Raw genomic sequence first — 13,223 nt, 5'->3', positions numbered from 1 at the left:
TCTCTAGTTGTGTGCCAGCTTCTCACTGCGGTGTCTTGTTTCGGAGCACGGGAGCTAGGCGCACGGACCAGGAGTTGTGGCACGTGGGCTCTAGAGCACAGGCCCGACAGTCATGGCACACGGGCTTAGTTGCTCTGCTGCATGTAGGATCTTCCTGGATCAGGAATCAAACTTGTGTCCCCTGCATTGGCAGGCAGATTCTTTACCACTCAGCCACCAGGGAAGCCTGCTGTAGAGTTTTTAAATTGGCTTTTTATCAGATTGAAAGAGTTCTCCTTTATTTCTGCCTTGCTAAGAGTTTTTATCATTTATCAGTGTAGATTTTTGTCTTAGGACTTCTGTGCATCTTGAAAAAAGATGGTTTGGTTTTTCTTTTTTACTCTTTTAATATGATTAATTTTTGAATGTTAAAAAAATTTGTATTCCAGAGAAAAACCACCTTGGTCATATTTTCTTATCTTATACACATATGACTGGATTTGATTTGCTGATATTTTGAAAGTATTTTTGTGTCTTGTCTTTATAATAGATACTGGTCTATAACTTTTTTCTCTTGTAATGTCTTTCAGGTTTTGTTATCAGAGTTCTACTAGTCTCATAGAATAATTGGGAAATACTCTCTCCTCCTCTATTTTCTGAAAGAGTTTATGTAAGAATGACATTATTTCTTCCTTCAATATTTGATAGAATTAATCAGTAAAACAATTGGATCTGTGGTTTTCTTTGTGAAAGGGCTTTTAATGACACATATAATTTCTTTAATGGTCATAGGCTTTTTAGATTTTCTGTTTCATATTATGTCAATTTCCTAAATTTTTTTTTCAAGGTATATATTTATTTGATTTAAATTGTTTAATTTATTGGCATGAAGTTTTTCATAATATTCTATTTATGGTCCCTTTAATGATTGTAGGAGCTGTAGTGGTGTTTCCTTTTTCATTCTTGATGTTGGTAATTTGTGTTTTCTTTCATTTTTCTTGGTCACCCTTGCTAGAGGTTCATCAGTTTTATTAATCTTACACCCTTTATTAATCCAACAGCCTTTATTAGTTTCCTATAGTGTGAGTTTTAGATCTTTGTTCTTTATTCCTTTCCTTTTACTTACTTTGGATTTGATTTGCTCTTCTTTTTCTAGCCTCCTAAAGTTAGATGATTGATTTTAAGCATTTCTTTATTTCTATTATAAGCCTTTAAAACTAAATTTCTCTGTAAGCACTGGTTTAGCTGTGTCCCTAAAATTTGATTGATTTCATTTCTGTTATTATTCAGTTCAAAATATTTTCTAATTTCCTCTCTGATTTCTTCTCTGACTCAGGAATCATTTAGAAATGTATTTTTTAATTTCCAAATATTTAAGGCTTTTCTCCAAACTTCTCATTGTGACTGATTCCTAATTTAATTTCCTTGTAGTTAGAGAATATAGTCCATAATACTTCATTCTTTTTAATATTTATGATACCTATTGTGATCATCACATGTGTTATTGCAGTGAATATTCCGTGAGTACTTGCAAAGGATGTGTATTCTGTAATTTTTTACTGACATGTTTCATGAATATTTATTATATCAAGCTGATTAGTAGCGTTATTCAGATTTCTTCTGTATTTGACATTTTTGGTTAGTTCTTTCATTTATTGGGAGACTGATGTTAACATTCTTGACAATAATTATGGATTTGTAGATCTCAGATCCTGTCAGTTTTTGCTTCATCTCTTTTAAAATTTTATTTTTTGTTATATATAATTTTTTGATATGTCTTTCTGATGGATTGACCCTGTTATAATTGTGAAATATCTATACCTTTGGTAATACTTTTTGTGTTAAACCATTTTTTGATGTTAATATAAATATCCCAGTTTTCTTTGCTTATTATTTGCATGATACTTATTTTCATCTTTTTACTTTTAACCTATTGTGTCTTTATATTTAAAATGTTTCTTCTAACTAGTATATATTTGAGTGTTGCTTTCTTATCCAGTCTGATAGTCTCTGCCTTTTTAATTGGTATATTTAGTCCTTTTGCGCTTTACATAATTTTTGATATGGTTGTGCTTCGGGTCTATCAGTTTGCTATTTTTTATTTGTCATATCTGTTTTTGTGTTTATTTTTCTTTTCTGCATTATTGTCAGCTGATCAAGTAATTTTTTAGTATTTTTATCACTATATAGTCATTTTAGTTTTTGTTGTTGCTCTTCGGTTCAAAGTATTCTTTATCACAGTCTATACTTAGAGTTCATATTTCACCACTTTACATGCTATGTACATTTTTGGGTAACTTTACATGGTTTCTCTTTTTCTCTTGAAATTAAAATTTCTGTTTGAACTAGAGAACCAGGCTCAGTGTTTCAGAGTGATAATGAAAATTCAGAACATCACTGGCTTATCAGTTCTTACAAGTAACCACACTAATGAAAGATGTTAATAATAAGGGAAACTAGGGAGTGAGATGACCATGAGGGAATATATGGGAACTTCGTACATTCTGTTCAGTTTTTCTGAAAAAAAGTCTATTAATTTTTTTAAGTAAAAAAAATCATATGACCATAAATGTTAAGAGTTTACTTTTGGACTTTTAATTGTCATTGATCTATATGTCTAGCTTTATGGTAGTATGATACTATCATGATTACTGTAGCTTTGTAGTAAATTGGAAAGTATGACTTCTCCAACCTTTTTTTTTTTAAAGCTATTGTTTTAAAACTAAGGACTAGAAAGTAGCTTATTCCTTTAGTTTTTCTTTTGAATGTGGAATCAAAGGAGCATTTTAGAAGTAAGTTTTGCTAAGCTCGTGTCTCAGTAAAGAAACAAATAATGGAAATTACATTATAAATACTTATTTTCTTTATGCAAGGCTTGAAGCTGCAAAAGATGATTACCGTGTTCACTGTGAAGAACTTGAAAAGCAATTAATTGAATTTCAACATAGGAATGATGAATTGACTAGTCTTGCTGAGGAAACAAGAGCCCTGAAAGATGAAATAGATATTCTTAGGTATGTCATGTCTAAATATAATTGTGTCACTTCTCATTTTGGTATTCTATATTTTAATTAAGGAATCTTACAGTTATACCTGTGTATCAAGTATTGATCAGTTTTTACCCAAGTTCCTAGTCTTTACTTCTTTTATGTTTGTTGATAGTTATGTGAAGTTTCAGGATAATATTTGATTCCTGTTAGGAGAGATTTTCGTATTAGAACCATAAACCTTTTTCTTATTTCTGATTAAAGAAAACGATACCTTTTTCTTAAAAATTTGTAAGCTGAGTTATTTTTAGGTGCATTTGACTTGACCTTCTTGTACTTATTAGTACATCTTGTGAAATTTTTGTGTAAGAAATGTATTCTCACAAACCATACTTTGACATTTGATAAACTATAGACAAGAATCCTAGCATTTATTTCAAGATTATCCCGGGTTCTCTTATTGTCTTTGACAGTACAAAGTTTATAATGAGCTTTGCCTGTGAAATGTTAAGCAAAGAATCTGTTTAAATGATTTTTTTATTTTGTTAATTTTTCTTAATTAGGCATTTTCTTACAGGCTTTAATGTTTTTTTAAAAAACAAAATCTTTATAAGCATTAATTTTAACCTTCATGTGATATTGAAGTGATTCTGTTTATTTTTTCTCCATCCCGTTTGTCAGGTGTGCACAACTCTAAAGGGAAGTGCTCTGCCAAACAAATTATAAATTCAGTCAACTTCCTGAATGTATCAAATACTTAAACTGCATTAGATATTATACACAGAGCACAACTGGCCTGTAAGCTTACAGGCAGCTCAGAATTATTCAGCTATGTTTGTAAAACCGTCCTTTTTTTGTACATTGTGTGATATGTAGAATCGTTTGATAATACACTGTGACAAATTTCGAGCATTTTATTTTGATGACTTTATAACAGAAGGGTTGAACTTTCTGAGTCCGTTTCAAGATTTCTCACAAAGTTAATGATTTCTTTTCTCTGTCCCCTCATTTTTTTTTAACCAGTTGATAGTTCATTTGGAAGACTCGTTTTACAGCCAGAATAACACTGTTATGTGCATTTACTTGTTTTTACAAAGTAATGTTTAATCTTTGTTATTATAGAGCTACCTCTGATAAAGCAAATAAACTGGAGTCTACAGTTGAGATATATCGTCAGAAGCTACAAGATCTGAATGACCTTCGCAAGCAGGTGAAAACTTTACAGGAAACAAACATGATGTACATGCATAATACAGTCAGCTTAGAAGAGGAATTAAAGAAGGCAAATGCTGCACGCACACAATTAGAAACATACAAGAGACAGGTAAGGAAATATCTAAATTTTTTAAATCAATAAAATTGAAAGAGTGTACCTTTTCACTCCTTTAGAAGGATGTAGCAGTGACTAAACACTGTGCTGTGCTCAGTCACTCAGTCGTGTCTGACTCTTTGCACCCCCATGGACGGTGTAGCCCGCCAGGCTCCTCTGTCCATTGGGATTCTCCAGGCAAGAATACTGGAGTGTGTTGCTATGCCCTCCTCCAGAGGATCTTCCCAACCCAGGAATAGAACCCATGTCTCACACATTGCAGGTGGATTCTTTGCCATCTGACCCACCAGGGAAGCCCAGAAATACTGGAGTGGGTAGTCTATTCCTTCTCCAGTGAAACTTCCCAACCCAGGAATCAAACTGGCGTCTCCTGCATTTCAGGTGGATTCTTTACCCACTGAGCTACCCAGTAAACCCCGAATAAACACTATTTGTAGTCAGTTGTGTCCTTATTATCACATGTATCTTCTATCTGTAATTTAATTCAAGAGTTGATCATTGAATTTGTGTTCTCTAGGTCTTTTGGACTTCCCTGATAGCTCAGTCGGTAAAGAATCTGTCTGCAATGCAGGAGACCCCAATTTGATTCCTGGGTTGGGAAGATCTGCTGGGGAAAGGATAAAGTACCCACTCCAGTATTATTGGGCTTCCCTTGTGGCATTTTTATTAGCTTCTGAGCTTGTATGCTTTTGAAATGTTTTATTGTTTCAGTAACATTTCTGATAATCAGGGAAAATACCTAGAGAATGCACTTATAACCTAAAATATTCTCTTTTGCTATTTATCAAACACCCTAGAGAAATGGTAGAAGACTGATATTTTTTTTTGCTAAATTATTATTTGTGTATTTTAAAACTTATGTTAATTTTTTTATTTACATGCCATTTCCATGAATATTTAGAATTAGACTATAATCTTACTATATATTTTATTTTCAGTTTTTAATTTATTGATCTCTGAAATGCTATCAATATTCTAAACTCTTATTTTCTACTTTTGTTTCTGATAAAAGGTTCAGGATCTTCATGTTAAACTTTCCTCTGAATCCAAAAGGGCCGACACACTAGCATTTGAAATGAAGCGGCTTGAAGAAAAACATGAAGCTTTACTTAAGGAAAAAGAGGTAAACATAAATATAATTGATGTGTAATATGTATGTCCTGTTTTAGTTTTAATATTACCCTCGCTGTTTTAAGAATGGAAATGATGTAACCAGTTCTTCTTTCTCCAAATTGAAATTAGTGATGTAAAAGAAAGTCTTGTAGAAATTCTTTATGCAGTTTTGTAAGTTTTCTTGATATGGTAAGATGAAGTCGTGTCTCAATGCATGTGTTCCAGTTCTGGACTGTCAACTCCTTGAAAGCAAGGACCATAGATGCAATTTTTGAAAACTTTACTAGGATATAATTTACATACCATAAATTTCACCTATTTAAAAGCTATGGTTCAGTGGTGTTCAGTGTATTCAGTGTTGGAAACCATCATCGTTTTAGAATTCTGTTATCACTCCAAGGAGACCCTGTGCCTGATAGCTATTCTGCATCTGGTCCCTCTTTCCCCAGCCTTAGCAACCATTAATCTACTTGCTGTCTATGAATTTGTCTTGTCTGTCCAGAATATATAACCATACACTTTGTGGTTTTTGTGACTGGGTTCCATTATTTAGCATAATACTTCCAAGGTTTATCAGTGTTGTAGCATGTATCCATACTTCATTCATTTTTATTGCTGAGTAGTAATCCATTATATGGATATACCACATTTTATTTATCTGTTCATCAGTGGAAACAAAGTCCAGTTGGGTTGTTTCCAGATTTTGCCTATTAAATGAATAATGGGGCTCTGAACATTTATGTACAAGTTTTATATGGACACATGTCTTCATTTCTTGAATATGTGTTGAGGAATGGTATTGCTGGGTCATATGGTAGGTGTTTAACTATTTTAAGAATTACCAGACTTTTCTAAAGTGAATGAACCATTTTTCATTCTCACCAGCAGTTTGTAAAAGATTGCAATTTCTCCCAATTCTTGTCAAATCATATTGAATTTTAATTTTGGCTATCCTAATAGGTATGAAGTGTAGTATATCATTGTGGTTTTGATTTGTGTTTCCCTAATGACAAATGATGTTGAACATCTTTTCATGAACTTATTGACCATTTCTGATTTTATTTCTTTGAGAAATGCCTCTTCAAACTCTTTAGACCATGCTTTGTTTATTATTTGCTTTTCTATTTTTGAGTTCTAAGAGTTCTTTATGTATTCTAGATACAAATCTCTTGTCAGATACATGGTTTGCAAATATTTTCTCCTATTCTGTGAATCCTCTTTGCAATTTTTAAATGGTGTGTGTGTGTATTTATATATAGCAGCAGAATAGTTTTTTATTTCATGAAAACAAAGTTATCTGCTTTTTCTTTTGTGTTTTTTTGGTGGTGTTTCTATGACACCACTGGGTAACCTTAAAGTTATAAAGGTTTATTCCTCTGTTTTATTTTAGGAGTTTTATATTTTTAGCTCTTATATTTACTCTGTGATCAATATTGAATTCATTTTTATGTGGTGTGAGATAGGTTTCTAACTTTCTTCCTTTCTGTTTAGATATTCATTTGTCCCAGCACCATTTGTTGATATAACTGTTCTTTCCCCCACTGAATATTCTTGATACTCTTGTTAAAAATCAGTTGACATTGTCCTGTAATGATGGATATATTATACCTTTGTCAAAACTCATAAAACTGAAACAAAGAATGTACCCTAATGTAGACTATGTCCTTTAGTTAATAACAGTGTATCACTTTTGGCTTGTCAGTTCTTACAAGTAACCACACTAATGCAAAATGTTAATAATAAGGGAAACTGGGGAGTTGGGGGAGAGGATGATGGGAACTTTGTACTTTCTGTTCAGGTTTTTTTTTTTTTTTAAAGCCTATTAATTTTCTTAAAATAAAAAGAAATCATTTGGCCACAAATGTTAGAGTTTATTTCCAGATTTTGAATTGTCACTGATATATATGTCTAACTTTATGGTAATACCACACTGTAATGATTACTGCAGCTTTGAATTAAGTTTTGAAATTGGAAAATATACTCATTTTAAATAAGTTCTCCAACTTTTTCTTTGGAAAGCTATTGTTTTGGTTATTCTGGGTCTCTAGCATTTCATATAAATCTAAGGGTCAGATTAATGTTTCTGCAAAATATCCAGATTGAAATATTGATAGGAATTTCCTGAATCTGTTGATCAGTTTGGAAACCTGGCCACCTTAATAGCATTAAGTTTTCTGATCCATTAATATGGCATAACATTCCATATATTTATGTCTTTAGTTTCTTTCAACAATGTTTTGTAGTTTTCATTTTGTAAGATTCGCACCTGATAGAACTACTCATGAGTGTTTTATTCTTTCTGTCAGTGCTAACATATAGAAATACAGTTAACTTTTGGACATTGGTCTTGTATTTTACTTACATCCTTGTTGGATTCCCTTAGTATTTCTAATAGTTTTTAGTGAATTAGTATTTTTATATACAAAATCAGGACATTTGTAAATACAGATAGTTTTATTTATTCTTTTGCATTCTAAATGTCTTTTATTTCTTGTCGAATTATCCTGGCTAGAACCTTCAGTAGTTTGTTGAATAGAAATAACGAGGTGAGAGTATCTTTCTCTTGTTTCCAATATTAGGAAGAAAGCATTCATTCTTTTACCATTGTGTGTCTTATTAGTTGTGGATTTTATTTGTAGATTCCTTCTGTCAGGTTAAAGAAGTTTTAATTCCTAATTTGTTTCATGTTTTTATCTTGAAAGAGTTCTGTATTTTGTCAACTGCTATTTCTGGGTCAGTGGTATGACACATAGTTCTTGTCTTTTACTGTATTGGAATTTCAGCTTCAGCATCACTCCTTCCAATGAACACCCAGGACTGATCTCCTTTAGAATGGACTGCTTGGATCTCCTTGCAGCCCAAGGGACTCTCAAGAGTCTTCTCCAACACCACAGTTCAAAAGCATCAATTCTTCAGCACTCAGCTTTCTTTTTAGTCCAACTCTCACATCCATACATGACCAGTGGAAAAACCATAGCCTTGACTAGACAGACCTTTGTTGGCAAAGTAATGTCTCTGCTTTTTAATATGCTATTTAGGTTGGTCATAACTTTCTTTCCAAGGTGTAAGAGTCAATTTCACGGCTGCAGTCACCATCTGCAGTGATTTTGGAGCCCCCAAAAATAAAGTGAGCCACTGTTTCCACTGTTTCCCAGTCTATTTGCCATGAAGTGATGGGACTGGATGCCATGATCTTAGTTTTCTGAATGTTGAGTTTTAAGCCAACTTTTTCACTCTCTTCTTTCACTTGCATCAAGAGGCTATTTAGTTCTTCTTCACTTTCTGTCATGAGGGTGGTATCATCTGCATATCTGTCATGAGGTTATTGATATTTCTCCTGGCAATCTTGATTCCAGCTTGTGCTTCTTCCAGCCCAGGGTTTCTCATGATGTACTCTGCATATAAGTTAAATAAGCAGAGTGCCAGTATACAGCCTTGACATATATTGAGAAAATGTTCCTGTATTTTTGGTTTTACCACACTTAAAGTCTTTGTCTAGTATGTCCACCCACTAGTGTCATCTCATTGACTCTTTCTGTTAACTGTTTTTTTTTTTTTTTTCCTGTATAGGAATTTCTCTATTTCTTTGCATGTTTTTTGTTGTTGTTGTTGTTGTTGAAAATATAACTTTTAAAATAATAATGTGTTTCAACTCTGGAAATCAGATTTTCCCCCAACCTCAGGGTTTTTGTTTTTGCTGGTTTTTTAGTGACTTTTGGACTAATTCTATAAAGTTTTTTTTCTTTGTAATGTGCAGCCACTGAATTCTCTGCTCAATAACCATTGCAATCAGTTAATGATTTGTCAGGTGTTTCCATAGATCTCCCAATCTTTGCCAAAGGACTCAATGTGTATTTATTTTGGGAAACATCTTCAATTCTTAGAAAGTTTACAACTCTGCCTTTGCATTTATGCTTCAAGTTTTTCCAGAGCTGAGACATTGGGGTCCTCTCGGGTTATTTCTGGGTGTACGCACAGCTCTGTACATAGCTGACCTCCTGGGTCTCCATATGTCAGGACTTTTAACCTCCTCTATGCATATCATGTTTCTCAGCTCTTCCTCGTAAATTTTTGGCAAGAGTCTTGTTTGCCTTAACTGGCATCATGCCTTCAGCAGCTATAATGAAAGCAATTGCTGATGATTGTTTTTTTACAGATGCCTGAGGAATATTTTCCTGCACAGCAAGCACCAAATTAGCTCAAATAATGAAACGCATGATTGGGATTTCTCCAAGGTACTGCTTGAGAGACCAAATAGTGATAGTTTTCTAAGCATGGGGCTTTTTAAGAAGAGCTTCATAGCTAGGCAGCCTCTCCAGGTGGTGGTAACATCTGCTTTTCAAAGCTACTCAAGGCTACTCCAGGGTTGGGGAGAGGGCGATAGTAATCAGGATAGTTAAAGAACAAAAAGCTCACTGTTCTGAGGTTCAGCACATTTTCTTTAATAAGTGCTGCTCAGATCATGGCAGACCTTTGGTTAATCTTCATACTTTTTGAAAAGTTGATTTTGACAAATTGCTAGTGTTCACATTGCATTTATGAAGGAACAGATTTATAGGGGTCCTGATGCCTGACTGTACTTATAATTTACAGTGTTCAGAGATCCCTAGAGCATCTGTACACACTGGCCTAAGGACCCTTGGAAGCAGTTACCAGTTTACTGTTAAGTTGATTTGAGCCACATAATGGACCTAATAGGGTTTTATTTATTGATCTGAAGTATAGTAACATTTAAAATTTAAAATACAATTTTATGTTACTTCTCAGGTTCTGGAAAAGTCATTTAAACCTGAGACTTTTTTTCAGAGTACAGAACTTTGTCATTGACTGTCAGCTGTAAAATAAAATGAGTTCAGTTCAGTGGCTCGGTCGTGTACACCTTTTTGTGACCCTATGCACTGTAGCACACCAGGCCTCCCTGTCCATCACCAACTCCTGAAGCTTGCTCAAACTTATGTCCATCGAGTTGGTGATGCCATCCAACCATCTCATCCTCTGTTGTCCCCTTCTCCTCTTGCCTTCATTATTTCCAAGGATCCAGGTCTTTTCCGGTGAGTCAGTTCTTCACATCAGGTGGCCATAGTATTGGAGCTTCAGCTTCAGCATCAGTACTTCCAATGAATATTCCGGCCTGATGTCCTTTAGGATTGACTGGTTTGATCTCCTTCCAGTCCGAGGGACTCTCAAGAGTTTTCTCCAACACTGCAGTTCAAAAGCATCAATTCTTTGGCACTCAACTTTTCTTTATAGTCCAACTGTCAAAACCATACATGACCGCTGGAAAAACCATAGCTTTGACTATATGGACCTTTGTCAGTAAAATAATGTCTCTGCTTTTTAATATGCTGTTTAGGTTTGTTATAGCTTTTCTTCCAGGGAGCAAGCATCTTTTAGTTTTATGGCTGTAGTCACCATCTGCAGTGATTTTGGAGCCTGAGAAAAGAAAGTCTGTTTCTGTTTCCATTGTTTCCCCATCTATTTGCATGAAGTGATGGGACTGGATGCTAGAATCTTTGCCTTTTGAATGTTGAGTTTTAAGCCAGCTTTTTCACTCTCCTCTTTCACCTTCATGAAGAGGCTTTTTAGTTCCTCTTCACTTTCTGCCACAAGGGTAGTGTCATCTGCATATCTGAGGTTATTAATATTTCTCATGGCAATCTTGATTCCAGTTTGTGCTTCATCTAATCCAGCATCCAGTCCAGTAAAGTAAAATAGCTAACGACATGAAGTCCTAGCATACTATCCCTGGGAGATAGTTTTTTTCCACAGATTCATACTTCCAGTATGCTGTTTACAGTAATTGAAGGAAATAACAAGTCTCTTGCATTTCTTACACACCAGACTGTGTTCTAGATATTAGACAAACTTCTCATTCACTACTCAGAACACCTTTCAGGGGCTTATGAATCAGTGTCCCTGTTTTGATGATAAAGATCTAAAGCCAAAGAGTCAGTAGCTTGCCTTAAATAATACAACTGGAAATAGTAAAACTGAATTCAAGCCGTGCTCTGTTTGCCTCCAAAGTCCACGTGCTTTTATTACTCTACAGTTACATTTTTGTACTCTGTTGTATACTTACATTCATTTGGCTCAAAGGTAAGCTATCTACTGGGAAAATCACAAGCTTTGTGTTGTATAAAGTCTTGTTATTTATGTGATTTATGCAAGAGAAAATTACCCCTTAGCATTAAAACTAAAACATTGTCATTTTTAACTAAATAGGGAACAATTATCAAATTAACATATTAAGATAAATAATCTTAAGTATAAAGTACATTGCCTTTGGACAGAATTAAATATTTTGCTTATATAAATAATTCTTTTTTAGAGACTAATAGAACAGCGTGACACTCTGAAAGAAACAAATGAAGAGCTCCGATGTTCACAAGTACAACAGGATCACCTAAACCAAGCAGGTGGATTTCATTGCATTTAGAAAAGGTTTTTTAATGGTAGATATAATGAGATGTTAATCTATTTTTTTGTTGCTGATATTGTTTAGATGCATCTGTTACAAAAAGTTATGAGAATCTTGCTGCCGAGATTATGCCAGTGGAATATAGGTAAATTTGTTTTTATCAATTGACAACCCATACTTAATATTAGAAATGTGAATTCTTCTTTTCATAATTTTCTGTCTTTATTTTCATTTTATGAATCATAGAGCTTGAAAATACCTCGTCTCATCTGCTTATACTTTCTAAATCATGCTGTTATTGCTACTATGCCAGTTTAAAAATTTACCAGAAATAAAATTTCACTTACTAGCTGAATAACATATTCTGGTCTTTTGTAATATGGCCTTTATTGTGTAGAACTTATTTTTCTATCCTTAAACTCTTTGGTATCATTTTAAAGTGACTGTTATTTAATGGACAAGAATTTCCTTTCTTATACTCTAGAAACCCTTTTTAATACATAGTTTTCAAATTCCCAGCAGTGGAAGAAAGTAGGAGATGATCTGTCAATTTCAGGACAAGTAAGCCAGAGTTGAAATACATATTTTAGAGGTTCCTCTTGACCCAAATTTTATTTTGGTATTTTACTGCTGTGTTTACTTCTGGTTATTTGACTTAGCTGGTATTTTTATGGTCTTCTTTTCCTTTTTGTGGCAACAGTTTTACTTATTAATTACTTCAAATCCTACTCTTTATTACTGAGATATAATTCATGCATTTACAAATGGGCAGTCTGGTACTTTTTAGTGTAGTCAGAGTTGTGCAACCATCATCGCTATCTAATTCTAGAACATTTTCATCCTCCCCAAAAGATACCCATTCCTGCCTCCCCTCCAATGCCAGCTCCAGGTAACCAGTAATCTACTCTTTATCTCTGTGGATTTGCTTATTATGGACATTTCATATTTATGGAACCATACAATATGTGGCCTTTTGTGGCTGAATTCTTGCATTTTTCATAGTTTTTATAAGTTGTTGATTTTCACTTTGTTCAGTTTTTTGCTGTTAAGATAGAGCTGCATACAAGCTGGGCTGGAAACTAACTTGTACTTTTTAGTTACTAATATCCAGTGATATTAATCATTTAAAAGTAGTCCTATGAGCCTATATTTTTAAAGTTATCATGCTGGCATTCAGAAGAACAGAAATTGAGATTAATTGAAATTAGTTGCTTTCAGGTAATGGGATTTAGGAAGGCAGCAGCATTATTTTTCATTTAACACCATTCCTATCATTTGTATTTATTTATTTATTTATTTATTTTTTATATCATTTGTATTTAAAAAAATATATGTATACATACCTTTAATAAAATTTTTTCTAGAAACCAAATTCTAAAGACAGTCATTAGCATAA

General features: G+C 33.6%; 1 protein-coding gene across 2 annotated transcripts in view; it reads left to right on the top strand.

The window, feature by feature from the left end:
- Positions 1-13,223, top strand: part of HOOK1 (hook microtubule tethering protein 1) — a 62,971-nt gene that overhangs the window by 34,461 nt on the left and 15,287 nt on the right. For both annotated transcript variants that reach the window (XM_020882040.2, XM_020882043.2), the window contains exons 10-14: positions 2,853-2,993; positions 4,089-4,290; positions 5,309-5,419; positions 11,738-11,825; positions 11,912-11,972. In XM_020882040.2, the coding sequence (XP_020737699.2) occupies positions 2,853-2,993; positions 4,089-4,290; positions 5,309-5,419; positions 11,738-11,825; positions 11,912-11,972 (603 nt within the window). The remainder of the gene's footprint in view (positions 1-2,852; positions 2,994-4,088; positions 4,291-5,308; positions 5,420-11,737; positions 11,826-11,911; positions 11,973-13,223) is intronic.

Source organism: Odocoileus virginianus, chromosome 5 (assembly GCF_023699985.2).
Source record: "Odocoileus virginianus isolate 20LAN1187 ecotype Illinois chromosome 5, Ovbor_1.2, whole genome shotgun sequence".
Lineage (NCBI taxonomy): Eukaryota > Metazoa > Chordata > Mammalia > Artiodactyla > Cervidae > Odocoileus > Odocoileus virginianus.
The sequence above is the reverse complement of the archived record's forward strand: the minus strand, read 5'-3'. Positions and strand labels throughout refer to the sequence as shown.